The 19,144-nt window shown below is 56.5% G+C and overlaps 2 protein-coding genes across 7 annotated transcripts; both read right to left on the bottom strand.

Annotated features, from left to right (window-relative positions):
• Positions 1–1,720: 1,720 nt before the first annotated feature.
• LOC144942907 (uncharacterized) lies at positions 1,721–8,263 on the bottom strand. 5 transcript variants are annotated; one of them, XM_078869914.1, is made up of 6 exons: positions 8,118–8,263; positions 6,859–7,050; positions 5,926–6,058; positions 5,024–5,265; positions 4,573–4,690; positions 1,721–1,933 (listed from the first exon to the last, which is right to left on the bottom strand). In XM_078869914.1, the coding sequence occupies exons 2-6, from the start codon at positions 6,905–6,907 to the stop codon at positions 1,885–1,887; spliced, it is 591 nt and encodes a 196-aa protein (XP_078726040.1). In that variant the 5' UTR covers positions 6,908–7,050; positions 8,118–8,263; the 3' UTR covers positions 1,721–1,884. The 5 variants fall into 5 exon arrangements, with proteins under 5 accessions (XP_078726040.1, XP_078726043.1, XP_078726042.1 ...); XM_078869917.1 differs by having other exon boundaries at positions 4,573–4,659; XM_078869916.1 differs by having other exon boundaries at positions 6,859–7,036.
• A 2,460-nt stretch (positions 8,264–10,723) lies between these two features.
• LOC144943036 (cell surface A33 antigen-like) lies at positions 10,724–17,162 on the bottom strand. 2 transcript variants are annotated; one of them, XM_078870203.1, is made up of 6 exons: positions 17,034–17,162; positions 15,410–15,539; positions 13,684–13,864; positions 12,680–12,847; positions 11,988–12,122; positions 10,724–11,346 (listed from the first exon to the last, which is right to left on the bottom strand). In XM_078870203.1, exons 3-6 carry the CDS (start codon positions 13,793–13,795, stop codon positions 11,237–11,239), a joined length of 525 nt encoding a protein of 174 aa, XP_078726329.1. In that variant the 5' UTR covers positions 13,796–13,864; positions 15,410–15,539; positions 17,034–17,162; the 3' UTR covers positions 10,724–11,236. The 2 variants fall into 2 exon arrangements, with proteins under 2 accessions (XP_078726329.1, XP_078726327.1); XM_078870201.1 differs by lacking the exons at positions 15,410–15,539; positions 17,034–17,162 and having other exon boundaries at positions 13,684–13,940.
• Between the last annotated feature and the right edge of the window lie 1,982 nt (positions 17,163–19,144).

The raw sequence follows: 19,144 nt of genomic DNA, 5'->3' as shown, positions 1-19,144 counted from the left end.
TTGGGGTGAGTGTTGGGGTCAGGGTGAGTGTTGGGGTGAGGGTGAGAGTTGGGGTGAGTGTTGGGGTGAGGGTGAGTGTTGGGGTGAGAGTGTTGGGGTGAAGGTGAGTGTTGGGTTGAGTGTTGGGGTGAGGGTGAGTGTTGGGGTGAGGGAGAGTGGTGGGGTGAGTGTTGGGGTGAGGATGAGTGTTAGGGTGAGTGGTGGGGTGTTTGGGTGAGAGTGTTGGGGTGAGGGTGAGTGTTGGGGTGAGAGTGAGTGTTGGGGTGAGGGTGAGTGTTGGGGTGAGAGTGAGTGTTGGGGTGAGCACCGTAATTATACTTCACACCCACCACCGTGTGACGTCATCGTCAAATCGCGTCCCGACCGCCCCCTCGCACCCCCCAGCACCCCAGCCCTGTGGGGTGTGGCGGGCTGTGGTGTGGTGTGTAGCGGGGTGTGACACGGGGTGTGCCGCGGGGTGTGTCGGGATATGAACTTGAGAACGCGAGACGCGAGAGTTGCGCCGTCGAACGGGTTACACGTGACGTGGGCATTGTCACTGGTCGATTCAAACATCCTCTTGGCCAATAGCAATCCGCCGTTCCGAGGCCACGTGCATCGGGACAGCCGCCGTGGCTGCGCGGCAGCTGCAGCGCGGTGCGTCACGGGCGACCGGGCAGGCCCCGGAGGAGCCGCCCCTGAACTGGGGGGGGGCACTGTTGTTTAAGATGGGGGGCACAGAACCCCACCGCACTCACCCACCCGGAGGTGCCCCACCGAGCCGCACTGGAGGGGCAGTTCACGATCACAGTGGCATCGCGCGGCACGGATACTCGGCTGCAATACCCCTCATGTCCACTGGCACGCTCTCGGTACGGGAGGGTTTACCACCGGCTATTTTGCCGAGCGGAGTCGGAGCAAAACCGCGATACGCTCGCCTCGTAATAATACATCGCAATCTAGCTTCGAGCTTGGGGCCAAGCAGGGCCAGGGTCAACCACAGTCCCACGTCGCGACCCAGACCACACGGAACAAAAAAAACAATGGCGGCGACCTCCCCGAGCCGTGGCCGGGTCGCACAGGCCCCGGCGCAGCCCGGCTCGGTTGTGCAGTGGAACAAAACAAGATGCGCGAGTGGCCTCGCTCGCGTGGTACGAGACTCGCAACCCCGGGGCGTCGCCTCTCGCAAGGAAGCTCCCTGGGAAAGGAGCGTGGAGGATTCTGGAAGGGGGTCAGGCCCGGATGGTTTGGGCACAACGATGAGAAGCGACACAGACGGTGGCGTTGGAAGGGCTGCAGAGATTCAGAGACCCACAGACTCGGATCAATACCCAGACTCGCACAGAGACGCATAGATCCACAGAGACCCAGGGACTCGCACAGAGACCGGCTGGCTAGGAGGGCTATGGCGACGCCACTGGTGCAAGGCAGGAGGGAGACTAATCGAGGGCTGGGAGAAGCTGCCGTGGAGTGTGGAGTGAGCTGTGAGACTGGATGCGAGGAGAGGAGACCAATAAAATCGCCGGGAGCACGAGGAGGCAGCAGCAGCCGGCCCCACCGGGCAGCCGTGGGACTCATGGCTAGAGTCTGGAGTCAGCGTGACTCCGGCAGGAGCTACAGCCAGAGCAAGACGCGTGCTGGATGTGGTCACAACTCAACAGACGTCTCTCGAGATGCTGACAAACAACAACTCACTGGCACGACTCGCAGCTTGAAAAGTTTTTTTTACATAATTGTTTATTTGTATGTGTATGTGTGTAATGATGGCGGTGATGATGGAACTGAGAGTGGCAATCATGATGGTAGTTGGAGTGTTGGCGATGATGATGGTGACGATGATAAAAGCAGGAAATGCTCAGTAACAGATCAATGTGCAGGGGGCCATGGAGTCACCGGGAGCCACTGTCACCTCCTCCTCCTCCTCCTCCCTCGTCTTCCCCATCCCAGCTCAATCCTGCACAGACGTCGCACATCATCACGCGCGCGTCACACAGCGTGTCACGTGTCACAGGCGCGTCACACAGGGTGCCACGTGTCACAGGCGCGTCACACAGGGTGACACGCGTGTGTCACAAGTGTCCTGGACGTGGCACAGACGTCGCACACCGTCACGTGCTACGGATACCGGCGCTGGCAGTGGTGCCCTGAAGCTTCAGCTGTGTCAGGCACCACCCTCCCCATCCGCATTAAAGTAAAACAACATGTACATTTGTTTTAAATGCAGAGACAGAGATGGAACGGAGGAGGCGTGTAATCGCCTGCTGGTTTTTAACTCAACCGGAGCCCCCAGCTCGACATTCACGACCTGCAAACTCTCCATCAGCCTCAAGCACAGAGCCAGTAAACTCACGGGACACGGCCACTGCACGGATCCACAAACACTTCACTCGAACGGGAGACAGATCATGTGAACTGAAGACAGATCATGTGAACTGAAGACAGATCATGTGAACTGAAGACAGATCATGTGAACTGAAGACAGATCATGTGAACTGAAGACAGATCATGTGAACTGAAGACAGATCATGTGAACTGAAGACAGATCATGTGAACTGAAGACAGATCATGTGAACTGAAGACAGATCATGTGAACTGAAGACAGATCATGTGAACTGAAGACAGATCATGTGAACTGAAGACAGATCATGTGAACTGAAGACAGATCATGTGAACTGAAGACAGATCATGTGAACTGAAGACAGATCATGTGAACTGAAGACAGATCATGTGAACTGAAGACAGATCATGTGAACTGAAGACAGATCATGTGAACTGAAGACAGATCATGTGAACTGAAGACAGATCATGTGAACTGAAGACAGATCATGTGAACTGAAGACAGATCATGTGAACTGAAGACAGATCATGTGAACTGAAGACAGATCATGCGAACGGGGCTAAAACGTGGCAGGCACCCACTGGCGCACTCCCTCCCACTCCTCCTGCTGCTCCGACTGAGCTCGCGTGGCGATGCGCGCGCTCACAGCGCCGCCCCGTGGCCGAGCCCGGCACTGCCGCCCGGCCTCAGCCTCTCCACGCGCGCACCGCGGGACACGAGGCGATACCGTGATGAGAGCCATCATTATTGCATTGATCCAGCAGGGCCTCACCGAGACGTACGGCTCTTTTTCAGGAGGGTCCTGCTACTGCTGCTGCTACATTGGGTGGCTTACGTTTGGATGTTTCCAGTCGATTCATGATGAGTCGGGCTTGCGATACGGTGTAGGGGGAGGAAATCGGAGCGCCCGGAGTAAACCCACGCCTCGCGCGAGGGGGCACCACTCCATCCCCGTACAGATGGACACAGGTGGCGAGTCGTCTACTTGCTCTACTGCCTTCTCCTGGCTAGCCAGGGTATGGCACCTTCTCGGCACCCAATCAGGAGAAGGGAGTTTCACGGCATTTCTGTGTGATCCACCAACCCTCACTACCTCCACGTTGCTGGACTACAGGCCACGTGATCAGCCACCACCTACACCGCCCGGCTAAGGTGCCAAGCCTGCCGACCCCTAACCTCTAACTCTGGGGGGCGGTGACACAGCTCAGCGGCAGCGCGTCCGTGATTTGAATCCGGCAGGCCGCCCTGGTCACCACTGCGGCGTGTGCGGTATGGACCGTGCACGACCACGCGCCGCACGCTTCCCTCACGGCGGACGTTAAAGATCCCCGCGACGACACGAGGAGCAGGAGGCCATCATCGCGTGTCCACGTCGCGGTGAATATTTGCCAAATTTGATTAAAATGACACCGCACATCACTACCTTGGGATCGCACGCACACACACACACACACAGCGGCGAGCATCGCCCCCTACTCGCAGATGTCGGCTCGCAGGCCCAGCCGCCGAGTCGGCTTGTGCCGCACAGGGACAGCTGCCCCTGGGGCGCGTGGACGTACAAACCGCACGGCTGGAATAAAACAACAAAAATTCGACGGCAGAGGGCGCAGCCCCTGCAACTGATGCACTCACGCCACGCCGGCGGAACGGGGAACTCCGCCAGGGGGAGCCCGAGAGTGGTAATTGGCCTACTCTTCCACACTCTGACCCAGGCGTTCTGGAAGGTGAACGTACCTACACTTTACCCCACCACCCTGCTAACCTGGGCCAGCAGCTGCTGCCTTTGTTTCCCGGTTAACGAGGTGATAACCCCCCCGTTTATTGTTCCACGCATTCCGATAAAAGCCAAAACCGGTTATGTAACACGAAACCAGTTGAATAACATGGTATAATATATACAAGCATCTATATATACACACAAAGCGCTACACTACCCCTCCCCACATCTTTATACTATACACATAAACGTGTATAGTATAAAGAGGGGTGGTGCAGCAGTTTGGGCGCTGCGCTACAAACCTGGCGACCCGAGTTCGATTCCCGCTCACGGCCACCAATATCGGTGATGAATATCTTAACCGGTCCTGCGCCTCCTCTAGGTCCCCTCAGGCGGGCGGGCGTGGCGTTGGCGCCAGGTGCCGTGCCGGCCTTCATGGGTGCTACTCGCTAACAGCTGCGTGTGTGTGTGTGACCCCAACAGCCTGTTAAGGCTACACGGGGGATCTTTGTCTGTGTGTGTGTGGGCACGCACGTACATGCCAGCAGAGATGCCGCCAGCATTGCGCAGGCTGCCAGGGCGCCCTGGTGCATTCTGGGAGTACTGGCACCGCCACTCACCCAACCTGTTTGGACGGGAGATCATTCCACACACACCTTAGCTGTATTATCACACACACACAACTGGATAATCACACAACTGTATCATTCCACACACACACACCTATAGAATTGCATACACACCTGTATAATCAAACACACACCCCCTCTATAACCACACACAAGCACACGTGTATAATCACACGTGCTTAGCCATATACAAACATGTAATAGAAAGCTGAAAATCCCCGTAACTTTTCACAGGCTGTTGTTTTTGGGGCAAGTACTGTTGGTGAGCCCATGCTCGCACGTATTCGCACACACGCGTACGTACACTCTCACCCATTCACGTATTCCATCTCTCACGCTGCTCTGCCCCCCGTCACTCACTGCGAGAGCCGGCCCGCATCTTGGCCCTGAGCTGCACGCTCCGGAGTTTCGCCGTCTCGCTCGCCTGGCACCGCACCGTGGCGCCGTTCCCGAAGTCGGTCATCCCGGCGTGCAGCACGCACAGCGACGTGGACACCAGCCCCGTGGCCGGCGCGCGCCCGTGCTGGCACAACACGCGCGTCGTCGCCACGGGGTTGGGATCGGGCGGCCACATGCACACCACCTCGTCCCCCAGGGCCCACCTAGCGACCACGAGAGAGAGGGGGGGGGAGGGAGGGCTGAGCGAGAGGCCGCTCTTAGCACGAGCGGCATCGCACTCGCGTAGAGCTCCATAGACACGCATAGAGACACACAAACTCACGCGTAGAGACACACAAACTCACGCGTAGAGACACACAAACTCACGCGTAGAGACCCACAGACTCGCGTAGAGACCCACAGACTCACGCGTAGAGGCACACAAACTCACGCGTAGAGACACACACACTCACGCGTAGAGACCCACAGACTCACGTAGAGACCCACAGACTCGCGTAGAGACCCACAGACTCACGCGTAGAGACCCACAGACTCGCGTAGAGACCCACAGACTCACGCGTAGAGACACACAAACTCGTGCGTAGAGACACACAAACTCACGCGTAGAGAACCACAGACTCGCGTAGAGACCCACAGACTCGCGTAGAGACCCACAGACTCACATAGAGACCTACGCCCCAACAACACAAAGTGCCCACTGTGCCTTTTCAGCGCCTTGAGACGCGGTCACACTCCTCGTCTTACGCAAGCCTCACACACTCCTCAAGAGGCTGGGTTCGACTGTGGGCCTGCGTGTCTGGCGGTCTTCTTGGCCAACAGCTACCGCCCCCCATGCCCCCCCCACCCCGGGTGGGCGCACGTACCACACCATGGAGGTCTCGTTGGCCTCCAGCTCGCAGGCGAAGCAGGGGACGTTGCCGGCCCAGCTGGGCTCCTTCACGGGCACCATGCGCCCAGAGGCGGCAGCGTCGCCGCAACGCGGCGGAGAGACGCACACTGATGGCGGAGAGAAACGAGGGGGGGGGGGGGGAGTGGAGAGACGCGCGGGGAGGGACATGGGGAGTAGGGACATGGGGGGGGGGTAGAGACATGGGGAGGGGGGGGGGTCATGGGGAGTAGGGACATGGGGGGTAGAGACATGGGGTAGAGATATGGGGGTAGGGTCATGGGAGAGATACCGACGATGAGGATGATGGTATAAGAATAGGTTTAACCCTTTCTGGCAATAAAACTGGTGTTAAGATGTGAAAACACCAAACTGAAACCTTTTGCGAAGAATCGTGTCTGCATTAACCAATAAATTTTAGTTTGCTGTTAACACAACTGTTTAATTGCCAGAAAGGTAAATCGTATTATAATATTTTGATACTGGCAAGGGAGGTCCCATGATGATGGTAATTATGCTGCTGATGGTGACAATGGTAGTGAAGGTGGGCAAGGAAATGGTGGTGGTAATGGTGAATGTGATGGTGGTGATGGTGAATGTGATGGTGGTGATGGTGAATGTGATGGTGGTGATGGTGAATGTGATGGTCATGAGTTTAAGCTGCTTCTGATGATGATGATGATGGAGATTATGGAAATTATGGCAATGCTGTAGTTACTGATGCACATTATGATAATGATGATGGGCATGATAGCTATTACGTATTGTGCTGCTGGTGATATTAATAGCGAGGAAATTGATGGGAATTATTCTGTTTATGATACTGTTGATGATAGCTAATGATGATGGTGATGATGGCAGTGATGTAGACGGTGATGTTACCCCGTGGGGATCAGCATGCGTGGCTCACCTAGCACGGCCACCGTGACGACCCAGCAGGTGAGCAGGCGTCTCACCATCTCCTCCACGTGCAGGTGAGTGCGCGTGCCAGGCGTGGCGCAGTGCAGGCGGCACTCACGGCAGACCAGGCCGACCCGCCCGCAAACACCCTCACCACGATCCTGCTGCACACGTGTATGAGACCTCACCTGCACCACGGAATCTGGATTTAAAACATCGAGGTGCTAATGAATTATAACACGTAATAATAATGATGATTTACCCGTTGTCAGAATTCACCTGGATCCCACCTCCACCGTGATTAGTGTGACTATCAGGATCATCACTAGCATCGTCATCAGCAGCAGCAGCAGCATCACCACCACATCCATTCATTGCATTACGCTCCACTATCAACCTGGCCACTTGAGATAGGGTCAGCCCTCACCTGGATCAGAACTCACCTGGGTCCTACACTCACCTGGATCAAACGTCCACAATCGGCCACCACCATCACAGATATTACTCTCAGCATCACCACCACCACCACAGCCATTACAGTACATTATACTACCACGACCAACCCGGCCACCCGAGTCCGAATACGATCTCACCTTGATCTCCATCTCACCTGGCGTTCAATCTCACCTGGATACTATCTCCCCTAGAGTTCAATCTCATCTTGATCTCAATCTCACCTTGATCTCACCTGGATACGATCTCCCCTGGACCTCATTCTCACCCGAATTAAGTACAGTACTCACAAGGATGAGCTATCACGTGGACCTCACCTCGATATCAAACACACGCGCACAGCACAACGACATTTTAAAGTGCGCGGAGCAGCGTGGGGAGATGCACGCTGGCAGTGGTGAGAGACTGCGAGCCGGGGCCACGCGGGCGAGAACGCCACTCAGACTGCTCCGTGAGCTCGGGCAGCGCGCGTCACGGCTAGGAGCCAGGGTGGGGAGCGCGGCCCCAGAGGGGGGAGCGTCCACAACGGAGATGGAGCGGCGATTATGAGGATCAGCTCGCGAACGGAGCAGATTTGTTGTGACATCGCTGGATCGTGACGTGAGGCGGCTGGCCTGGGGAGGAAGCCGTGGCCCGTGGTGGTGGTGGTGATGGTGGCGATGGCTGTGACTGTACGTCTGCGCTCTCCGCCATCACCACCGCGGTGAGGTATGGTCAAGTTGTTCCCTCGTCCAGTATTTACCCTAGCAGACGACGACGATGGTGATGATGATGATGACAATGGTGATGCCACGCTCCACCTGCGTGAGAGCTCACCTGGATCTGCTCGCCTCTCTCCCCTCTGTTGTTGCTTCTCTCTGCCAGTCCACGCCTCACCTGGATGTTACGAGATGTGACGTCATGCTCATCTAAATCTCGCCTGGTGACGTCATGCACATCTCGCTTACCTGGTGACGTCACGCGGAATCCCGCTCACCTGGTGACGTCATGCGCATCTCGCTCACCTGGTGACATCACGCGCATCTCGCTCACCTGGTGACGTCACGCGCATCTCGCTCACCTGGCGACGTCATGCGCATCTCGCTCCCTGGTGACGTCATGCGCATCTCGCTCACCTGGCGACGTCACGCGCATCTCGCTCACCTGGTGACGTCACGCGCATCTCGCTCCCTGGTGACATCACGCGCATCTCGCTCACCTGGTGACGTCACGCGCATCTCGCTCACCTGGCGACGTCACGCGCATCTCGCTCCCTGGTGACGTCACGCGCATCTCGCTCACCTGGTGACGTCATGCGCATCTCGCTCCCTGGTGACATCACGCGCATCTCGCTCACCTGGCGACGTCATGCGCATCTCGCTCCCTGGTGACGTCATGCGCATCTCGCTCACCTGGCGACGTCACGCGCATCTCGCTCACCTGGTGACGTCATGCGCATCTCGCTCCCTGGTGACATCACGCGCATCTCGCTCACCTGGTGACGTCACGCGCATCTCGCTCACCTGGCGACGTCACGCGCATCTCGCTCCCTGGTGACGTCACGCGCATCTCGCTCACCTGGTGACGTCATGCGCATCTCGCTCCCTGGTGACATCACGCGCATCTCGCTCACCTGGTGACGTCACGCGCATCTCGCTCACCTGGCGACGTCACGCGCATCTCGCTCCCTGGTGACGTCATGCGCATCTCGCTCACCTGGTGACGTCATGCGCATCTCGCTCCCTGGTGACGTCATGTGCATCTCGCTCACCTGGTGACGTCATGCGCATCGCGCTCACCTGGTGACGTCATGCGCATCGCGCTCACCTGGTGACGTCATGCGCATCTCGCTCCCTGGTGACATCACGTGCATCCCGCTCACCTGGTGACTTGACGTGCATCGTGCTCACTTAGTGGCGTTACGCGCGTCTTAATCCACCTGACGTCACAGCAATGAATAAATGACCCGTGTATATAATGGTAAACCTCCAGGCCGTCGCTAAACTAAACATTTGATTTATTTTACCAAGCAAGCCCTGGCTGTCACAAATGGTAGCTCAACAAAGTGGCTGATCATCACGTGGCAATGTAGAGCAGCAAATCACTCGAAACGCGTGCTGTCGATTCAGAATGTGGAGGGGAAAATCGGAGGACCCGGAGAAAAATCCACGCGACCACGGGGAGAATGTGCAAACTCCAAATCTACAGCAGCAGGCGTCAGGCTCGGAGTCGAGCTCACGGCCTCCACCTGTGCACCGGGCGAGGTAGTTCACGTCTCGCCACCACGCCGCTTGAGGTCTTCGCGGGCGCGTTTCGCACCTTTGACTGCCGCTCCGTCGATATTCTCGGCCAAGGTTAGTGAAACACATGTGTTTTTGCATCACCGTATTGAAAAGTCCGGTAAAACCGGTTGCCCAACCCACACGTGACAGAAATGCCTGTTGCAATATCCATCATGGTCATCATCATCACGTGTGCAGCCTTACAGCCGCGGTAGCGCTGTTCGTGGCCATCCGCACCCGGCGTGCGATCCAGAGGCCGCCGGTTCACCCCCCTCCCCTCCCGCAGCAGCTACAGCCGCGTGGGCTCACCACCGTCACGGCTACGTCCGCGAGGTGAGATGTAGCGGAGTGGTGACCGTCTGTGGGCTCACCGCGCCGCATCTCCCCGGGTATGCACGGCACACACAGCCCCAACCACCGACTATGGCCACTTGCTGCTGTTATCCGTGGTTATGAACCCGGCGACCCGAGTTCGATTCTCGCTCACGGCCAACACCGGTGACGATTATCTGAACCGGTACTGGGCCTCCCCTAGGTCGACTCAGCCTCAAATGAATACCTGGTGCGGTGTGTAAACATCGCCACTGGGGAGACAAAGGCGTCCGGGCGTGGTGCTGGCCACCCACCCCCTCGTGTGCTCGCTCACGGCACTTGCCCCATCAGTCTGTTGAAGCTACCCGGGGCATCTTTGTGGTCCACGTGGTACGTGCGGCTCCCTCGGGCCACGCGCTAAAGAGCCGCCGCGAGGTGCTGGAGTCACTCCCATTAAAATATCCTCGAGTTGGAGTCGGTCTCCTTGCCCAGGCTCGAAGGACAGGAGGCAGACGAGAAGAGAACACGGCACCCATTCCTCGTGAACCCCTCCACACCCTCGCTCGCGTCCTGGACCCCTCTGGGGGGCTCAGTGGCACCAGGCCGCACGCCTCGTTACCTGCGTGAGACCCCCCCCACCTCCACTCTCCCCACCTCCACTCTCCCCCCATCTCCACCCCCACCTCCACTACGTCATAGACATGAGAAACGCGTGTTCCTCGTGGAGCGCCGCGCCTGTGGCGGAGTGCTGCTGGATGACAGGTAACCTGAGCCTGGACGTCGCGATGCGTGTCAAGTGGAACGACATTGACACCCTCGTGTGACGGAGTAATCACAGTTCAAGCAAACGGCACTTTAATAATCTATAAAACAAACAGGAGGAACCCGCGCGTCGCCCTGCGAGTGAGACGCAGTGCGGGTTCTGTCAACCACCGGGATGTGTGCGGCTGTGTTCTGGTTTAGCGTAAGTCACGAACATTTCTTTAAGAGTTTTATTTCACCAGGTAAGACCCACTGAGCTCTGTAGCTCTTTCTCAGAAGCCACCTGGTCACGTGATCGCTCAACGAAGCGGCTTCTGGTCACGTGGAAGTTCATCGCAGTCAAACACTCTAAGCGCACGTTCCTAAATGTGGAGGAAAACCCGAAGGACCCAGAGAACAATCCACGCACCCACGGGGAGAGAGAGAGAGAGACGCAAACTCCAAATCCACAGCAGGTCACGTGGTCTCGCCACCGTGGCGCCTCGTCACGGACGATTGCCCGAACTTTTAATTCGGATTCTTTTTTACTTGCGGCCCAATGGCCGAGCGTCTGTCTGTCCGTGTGGTGGAGGGCCACGTGGTGGAGTCCCGGCGCCGGGCTCAGATTTTCACGGCCTGGTCTCCGCGCCACCGCAGTGTCGCCAAGAGGACGATCGCCACGATCAGGAGGAATGCCAGTACCGCCACCACGATGATGAACATGTTCCTCTCTGCGATCACACACAAACAACAAAGATCCCCCATATCGTCTCGACATACTTTTTGGGGCAAGTGCTTTAGCGAGTAGCACCTACGAACTCCGGAACGGTACACGAGTGGGTGGGTGGCCAGCACCACGCCCGACCGCCTTTGTCTCCCCAGTGGCAATGTTTACACACCGTGCCAGGTACTCATTTGAGGCTGAGTCGACCTGGGGAAGGGCCATGACCGGTTCAGACAATCGTCACTGATGTTGGCCGTGAGTGGGAATCGAACCCGGGTCGCCAGGTTCATAGCGCAACACGCTAACTGCTACAATAAACTAAACTATGTTTTTATTTTACCAGGTAAGGCCCGCAGAGCTTTATTTCAGAAGCGACCTGGCCACAAACAATAGCTCAACGAAGTGGCTCATCACTTGGAAATTTATAGCGGCAAAATTAATCTAAACGTGTTTCTAAATGCGGAGGGAAAAGCCGGGGGACGCGGATAAAATCCACGCGGCCACAGGGAGAACATCACGCAAACTCCACATATACAGCAGGGGTCAGGGTCAGGATCGAACCCACGACCTCCTGTATACCAGGCGAGGTAGTTAACATCTCACAGCCACCACAGAAACCCGCGCCAGCGCCCATAACTGGAGTCGAACCGATCTCTTTCTCTGGCCGGGACGCGGCGTGCACCATGACGTGGCAGAACTCGGCTCCCACCGGGTTCCGCGCCGTGCACATAAAGGTGGAGTTGCGATCCACAGGTGAGACGGACCGCTCGCAAACGCTCGATCCTAGACACGGACACACATACGCATGGATCACACGTGGCGCACCCCCATTGATTCATCCTACTCACGGCACAACCAGAGCCGTCCCTCGGGTACGGGCAAATCAGGGCGACCGCCCCAGGCCCCGTACTTGGGAGGGCCCCGCACTCCGACGTCACGGTGTCAGATGCAAAACCTCCGGTTTAGTTTGAAGGCGCCGGGGGGCTCACACGGGGTGATTTGCCCCGGGCCCCGCATCCCCCCCCCCCCTATGGACGGCCCTACCCCGGTCCACTGTCAAATTGTGTTTAGAACAATGAAACGTGCAGCGACCCCAGTGGACAATGAGCTCTCGAGTTCGGTCAGTGCCCGACACCTGCGGGCTGCGACCTCATCAGCCACGCGCCTTCCGCCAGTGCACCTCAAGTCAGCAGCACTGGTTCAAGACGAGCAAGCTGTGGAACTCCCATACAGGATGATCCACAACGCCCCATGCCTGGGCTCGAACCTGCACTTTCATGATTTGATGGTGGGGGGGAAGGGGGGGCTCTTAACCTCGTAATCCCCCCTCCCCCACTCACCTGGTTTACAAGTGTACGGCTCTTCCCCCCCATTTGTGCGCTGCCACGAGTAGGAGACCGGGGGGTTCCCGGTGGAGCCTCTGCACTCCAGGGTGACCTCCATCGCTGCCGCAGCTTCCTCGCCGTCTTCCCGCTTGAGCGTGGCACACGAGGGGCGGGTGGGGTACTCTGTGGGGGGGGGGGGATGTTGATATCGAGAACGATTGATCAAGCGGATGGTGGTGATGATAACGATGATGATGTTGACAATGGTGATAAATAATGGTGATGGAATGGATTGAGATTATTGATGTGATAATGATCATGATGGTGATGATGATAATGTTAAAGCGGATGATGATAATGAAATGGTGGTCATGATGCGACATGGTGATGAAGTGAATCAAGATCGTAACTATATATTGGGAAGGACACATCCCCCCCAATATTCAAATATGCTCAAAATGTCCCCCCCCCCCAAATATATTACTATCAAAATATATGTTTTTAATTGCTATGCTATGTAAATAAAAACAATTTGCTAAACCTGAGCCACAATATCTGGACTTCATATAACAATGCATAGATTTCTGTTTATATTATTGTGGTTATGGTTGTACTTTATAAATCCCTAATCTCTGCCATTATATACAATGAAACAAGAAAAGGTAAAAAAGATCAAACAGATAAATGTAATACAACACACTCTTAGACATTATTGTAAAAAATAAATAAAAAGCCCATCCCGTGTGTTAGTGAACTTTTGAATATTTTACGCAAGAAATTTCGTTTTAAAATTTTTATTTCTTTTTTCTGGGGGGGGGGGGGGACCCCTCGACCCCCTGGAAGATGTGATCCCCCCCAATGTTGACTCCATGGCTACGGCCTTGAAGTGAATTATAATGATGGTCGTGATGATCGTGATGAGGATGGTGATACATGAAAACGATGGCTGTGATGATAAAGTGGAGGATGATGATGAAGTTGAGGATGACGATGCTGCTGCTGCTGCTGCCAGTGTTCACCAAACACGGAGAGGCTGAGGCCCGTCTCCACGGGGATGGAGTCTGCGCGGGACAAGACGAAGCACGAGTAGCTGCCCGCGTCTCTCGCCGCCTCCACGGCGAGCAGCTCCATGGAGCCGCCTTGACCCCACGAGAAGCCGCGGGGGGGGCGGGTCGAGGTGCTCGGGGTGCGGGCCGCGATCTCGGCACACGAAGACAAACCATGTACACACACCATGTACACACACCATGTACACTCACCATGTACACACTAACTCACCATGTACACTCACCATGTACACACACCATGTACACACTAACTCACCATGTACACTCACCATGTACACACACCATGTACACTCACCACGTACACACTAACTCACCATGTACACACTAACTCACCATGTACACACACCATGTACACTCACCATGTACACTCACCATGTACACACTAACTCACCATGTACACTCACCATGTACACACACCATGTACACACTAACTCACCATGTACACTCACCATGTACACACACCATGTACACTCACCACGTACACACTAACTCACCATGTACACACTAACTCACCATGTACACACACCATGTACACTCACCATGTACACTCACCATGTACACACTAACTCACCATGTACACTCACCATGTACACACACCATGTACACTCACCACGTACACACTAACTCACCATGTACACACTAACTCACCATGTACACACACCATGTACACTCACCATGTACACTCACCATGTACACACTAACTCACCATGTACACTCACCATGTACACACACCATGTACACTCACCACGTACACACTAACTCACCATGTACACACTAACTCACCATGTACACTCACTATGTACACACTAACTCACCATGTACACTCACCATGTACACACACCATGTACACTCACCACGCACACACTAACTCAGCATGTACACTCACCATGTACACTCACCATGTACACACACCATGTACACACACCATGTACACTCACCATGTACACACTAACTCACCACGTACACTCACCATGTACACTCACCACGTACACACACTAACTCAAATATGACATCACAAAGCTCTGCCCCCCCCAAAAAAATCAAACATGCTTCAAATCGCTTTAAACTACAGTATTGTCATTTAATGTGGCGCTGCACTCGGATGTTGTAGGAGAAAACATTGATTAAAAAGTCTAAGTAGAACGTGTTGTCTATATTTATTTAAAGTTGCACATTTTGATGTGACGTTACATTTCTCAACCCCCCCCCCCTCGTCACACATCGCCACAAATGTCTGACCCCCCCCCCCCCCCCTAGGTTCGTGACGTTATTTATGGACAGCCCCTTACTATGTACACTACTCACCATGTACATGCACTCACCATGTACATGCACACACAACGATCACTAGAATGAATAACAACACGTGTGTGTTTTACCAGGCAAGGCCCAGTGAGCAACGCAGCTCTTGTTAGGAATCGACCTGGCCACAGATGACAGCTCAACCAAGTGGCTTATCACGTGGACATGCATAGCAGTAGCCAAACACTCTAAACGCGTGGTGATGTTGATTTACATGTGGAGGGAAAAACCGGAGGATCCGGAGAAAAATTCACGCGACCACAGGGGGAGACGCGCAAACTCCAAATACACAGCAGCAGCAGCAGGCGTCGGGATCGAACCCACTGTCTCTTGCACACCCGGCGAGGTAGTCAACATCTCACACACGTGGACTCACCACGCTCCAGCTCCCGTCCGCGCCCTGGCGTCTCCACTGGGTGAGGAGGGGGGGGGCTCCCCGAGCCCCCCACCGCACGGCAGGGTCGCCTTATCGCCCGGGCGCGCCCACAGCTGCACCTGCTGCTGGGCTGGTGGGGGGGAGAGGAGAACAGGTGAGACATGGTGGGCTGGGTGGACTTGAGTGGAGCTGGGAGGAGTTGAGTGGAGCTGGGTGGACTTGAGTGGAGTTGGACCAACTTTAGCTGCGACTGTCGGCTGCCAGGTGACAGACAACGACCCCTTCTGAGCTACCTTCTGAGCCACCGCGAATGGCATCAACACAGATGTGTTGTACTGAGAGTGCGACTGAAAACCACGGCATGTACACCGATAGATCTATGATTGTACACTGATAGATCTATGATTGAAGGCGGACCGGGATCAGAATCGAATATAGAGGCGGGCAAGAGCAGGGTGATTGTATACAGCAGAGAGGGACGTTTTCGACCCGTGCGTATGGCCCCTATGAGTATCGGGGTTAGAGAACACGCAAGTCGAGGGGCATCACGCGCACTGCTGAGAAACAAGCGAAGTGGGTGTGGGAGGGACATGTTGGTGGCACGGTGGTCGAGGCTAACAACGCAACAGCAGCCATCAGGAGGGAACTCGCCGTCGGCTCAGCGTCGGCGCGTTCACCGTCTCGTGCGAGAAGGGGATGGACGGAAGCGCTCCGAGTCAGAGAGAGAGAGACAGGGCGGCCGCTGCAGCGCACGCGGCACGGTGAGCCGCGCGCACCGATTGGAAAGTCGCCCTCCTCTGCCCCAAGCTCAACCACGCGCATCCACACTCAGTGTGACGTCTCGTGGCAGAGGGGTGGTGGGAGAGAGGAGAGGGGTGGTGGGAGAGAGGGGAGGGGTGGTGGGAGAGGGGTGATGGGAGAGAGGGGATGGGTGGTGGGAGAGAGGGGAGGGGAGGGGGGTGATGGGAGAGGAGAGAGGGGTGATGGGAGGGGGGAGAGGGGTGATGGGAGGGGGTGATGGGAGAGGGGAGAGGGGTGATGGGAGGGGGGAGAGGGGAGAGGGGTGATGGGAGAGGGGTGATGGGAGGGGGTGATGGGAGAGGGGAGGGGGGTGATGGGAGATGGGAGAGGGGTGATGGGAGAGGGGTGATGGGAGATGGGAGAGGGGTGATGGGAGATGGGAGAGGGGTGATGGGAGAAGGGTGATGGGAGGGGGTGATGGGAGATGGGAGAGGGGTGATGGGAGGGGGGAGAGGGGAGAGGGGTGATGGGAGAGGGGAGGGGGGTGATGGGAGGGGGTGATGGGAGGGGGTGATGGGAGAGGGGAGGGGGGTGATGGGAGATGGGAGAGGGGTGATGGGAGAGGGGAGATGGGAGAGGGGTGATGGGAGAGGGGTGATGGGAGAGGGGTGATGGGAGATGGGAGAGGGGTGATGGGAGAGGGGAGGGGGGTGCTCATAGGAGGGGGGTGATGGGAGAGAGGAGAGGGGTGGTGGGAGAGGGGTGATGGGAGAGGGGAGAGGGGTGATGGGAGATGGGAGAGGGGTGATGGGAGAGGGGAGGGGGGTGCACATAGGAGGGGGAGGTCTCGTTTGGGGGGGTGGGGGGTTCGCGGGGCCCGCACCTGACGCCGTGTCCACCACGAGCAGCGGCACAAACAAGTTGATCCCGAGAGCCATCACCGCCGCCATCATCGCCGCCAGCAGCTCGACTCCACCTCGAGGAATTGCGGAGCGAGTCGCACTGTTTCGACTTTCATACTTTAATGCTGACTGCACTCGCTGGGGGGCGGGGGGAGTGTTGAGATTTGTGGTGGGAGGGGTACATTTTTGTTTCCGAAAATTGATGTCGCTGTTGTTGCGTTCGCTCCAGTTTCACTTCTCAACATCCGCGGGGTTTTCCACATTGCGACACGCGCTGTTTGTTGCTGCCCGCCTGACGTGTTTACCCTCTAGGGCCCAGTGGCTCAGCAACCGCGCCGATACAACCAACAAGTCCCTCTCGTTAGCCGGCTCGCCAACACAGAATACGTGCACCATTCATTACGTAGACGCAGTGCAGGGTGCAGACGGTGCGAGTGCAGGAACAGCACGTGGCCCAGTGGTCACGAGGGGTAGTCACGGAAGGGGAACCATCTGGGAAGTTCGGCAACGGGCTCGAAGGTTCGAGAAAGGGGGCGTGGCCGGGGGCGGGGTGAGGGCCCCGCCGGGAATAAAAGGAGGTGAGAGGCGAGGTTCGGGGCTGCCGTCGACTAGCGGCGACGTGTCTTCACGTCGCCGCTAGTCGCGTGCCATCCCTGGCCCAAGTTCAAGTTATCTGCGTGAAACGCCCTAAATAATAAATAAACTTCGACAGTTCAGGTTGTCTGAGAGTCACTATAATTACACACCACAAGCTAATACGTATCAAGCCTGAGTCGACCTAGAGGAGGGCCAGCACCGAGTTTTAATACCATTCGCCGACGACACGAGCCGAGGATGGAAGGTGAACTGAGGTTGATGGGAAGTTGATGAGAGGTTGATGGGAAGTTGATGGGAGGTTGATGAGAGGTTGATGGGAAGTTGATGGGAAGTTGATGGGAGGTTGATGGGAGGTGAACTGAGGTTGATGGGAGGTGTGCCGTGCCGGACTTCATTGGGGCTCGCTAACTTGCCCCAACATTCTATGAAGGCTACACGGGGCATCTGTCATGATTGAGTGTTGGCGATGTCACCTGGTGCCCTGGGCTCCCTTGCAACGAGATGTCCCATTCTGTCTATTGAAGCAGGTCGCTCCACACGCTGCAGAAGGCCCAGCAGCTGACTGGCTCGCGACGCGGGGGACACGTGACTGGGCTCTCTCGGGGGGGAGGTGCGAAATGTGCGAATGAGCTGCAGATGCGCGACACCCGGGGAGAGACAAAGGCGGCCGGGCGTGGTTCTGGCCACCCCACCTTGTGTCATCAGACGATTGCAGACCATCACACATCATCACACCGACACACACCCACCAACTCATTATTACAAACCCAAACCAACACGCATCAACATCCCCGCTGCTACACACGAACGCACAGCATGAGCCCATCCATCACCTTACGACCCCCCCCCCACTAACCGCGCCCCCCTCTCCACCATGAAATGCAAAGATCACCCGTAGAGTCTTGGCAGACTGTTGGTGCAAGTGCTACTTGCGCGCACCCCACGTGCATGTCGAACTTCCTTCGCAGCCAACCATCGGCCGGCACGGGATACAAGTGGCCCGCACCACAACCGGCCGCCTTTGTCTCCCTAGTGACGATGAGTTACACGTTGCACCAGATACTCATTTCAGGCTGAGTCGACATAGGGCAGTCCCAGGGCCGGTTCAGATAATCCTCATTTGTGGTGGCCGTGAGCGGGAATGGAACTCGGGTCGCCGGGTTCGTAGCGCAGCACGCGAACCGCTACACTACCGCCCATCACACAAAGACAAAGATTCCCCGTGTAGCCTTAACATTCTGTTGGGACAAGTGTTGTTAGCGAGCCCCCCCCCCGCTCTCGACCCAGCTCATTGTATGCCCCTCGCCCCGCCTGCTCCGCCCGTCCCCCCGGGTGCGATATTTGATCGGCTGGACGAGGACGCTTTCGTGCATCCTCGGAACCATTCACTACGCCAGCGGCACAAAACCCGGATCGCGGAGCCCCGAGTGTGGAGCCTGGATCACGAGACCTGCAGCAGCCTGTACGGAGTGACAGTCCCAGGAGTGTGGAACGT

Source organism: Lampetra fluviatilis, chromosome 29 (genome assembly GCF_964198595.1).
Source record: "Lampetra fluviatilis chromosome 29, kcLamFluv1.1, whole genome shotgun sequence".
Classification (NCBI taxonomy): Eukaryota; Metazoa; Chordata; class Hyperoartia; order Petromyzontiformes; family Petromyzontidae; genus Lampetra; species Lampetra fluviatilis.
The sequence above is the reverse complement of the archived record's forward strand: the minus strand, read 5'-3'. Positions and strand labels throughout refer to the sequence as shown.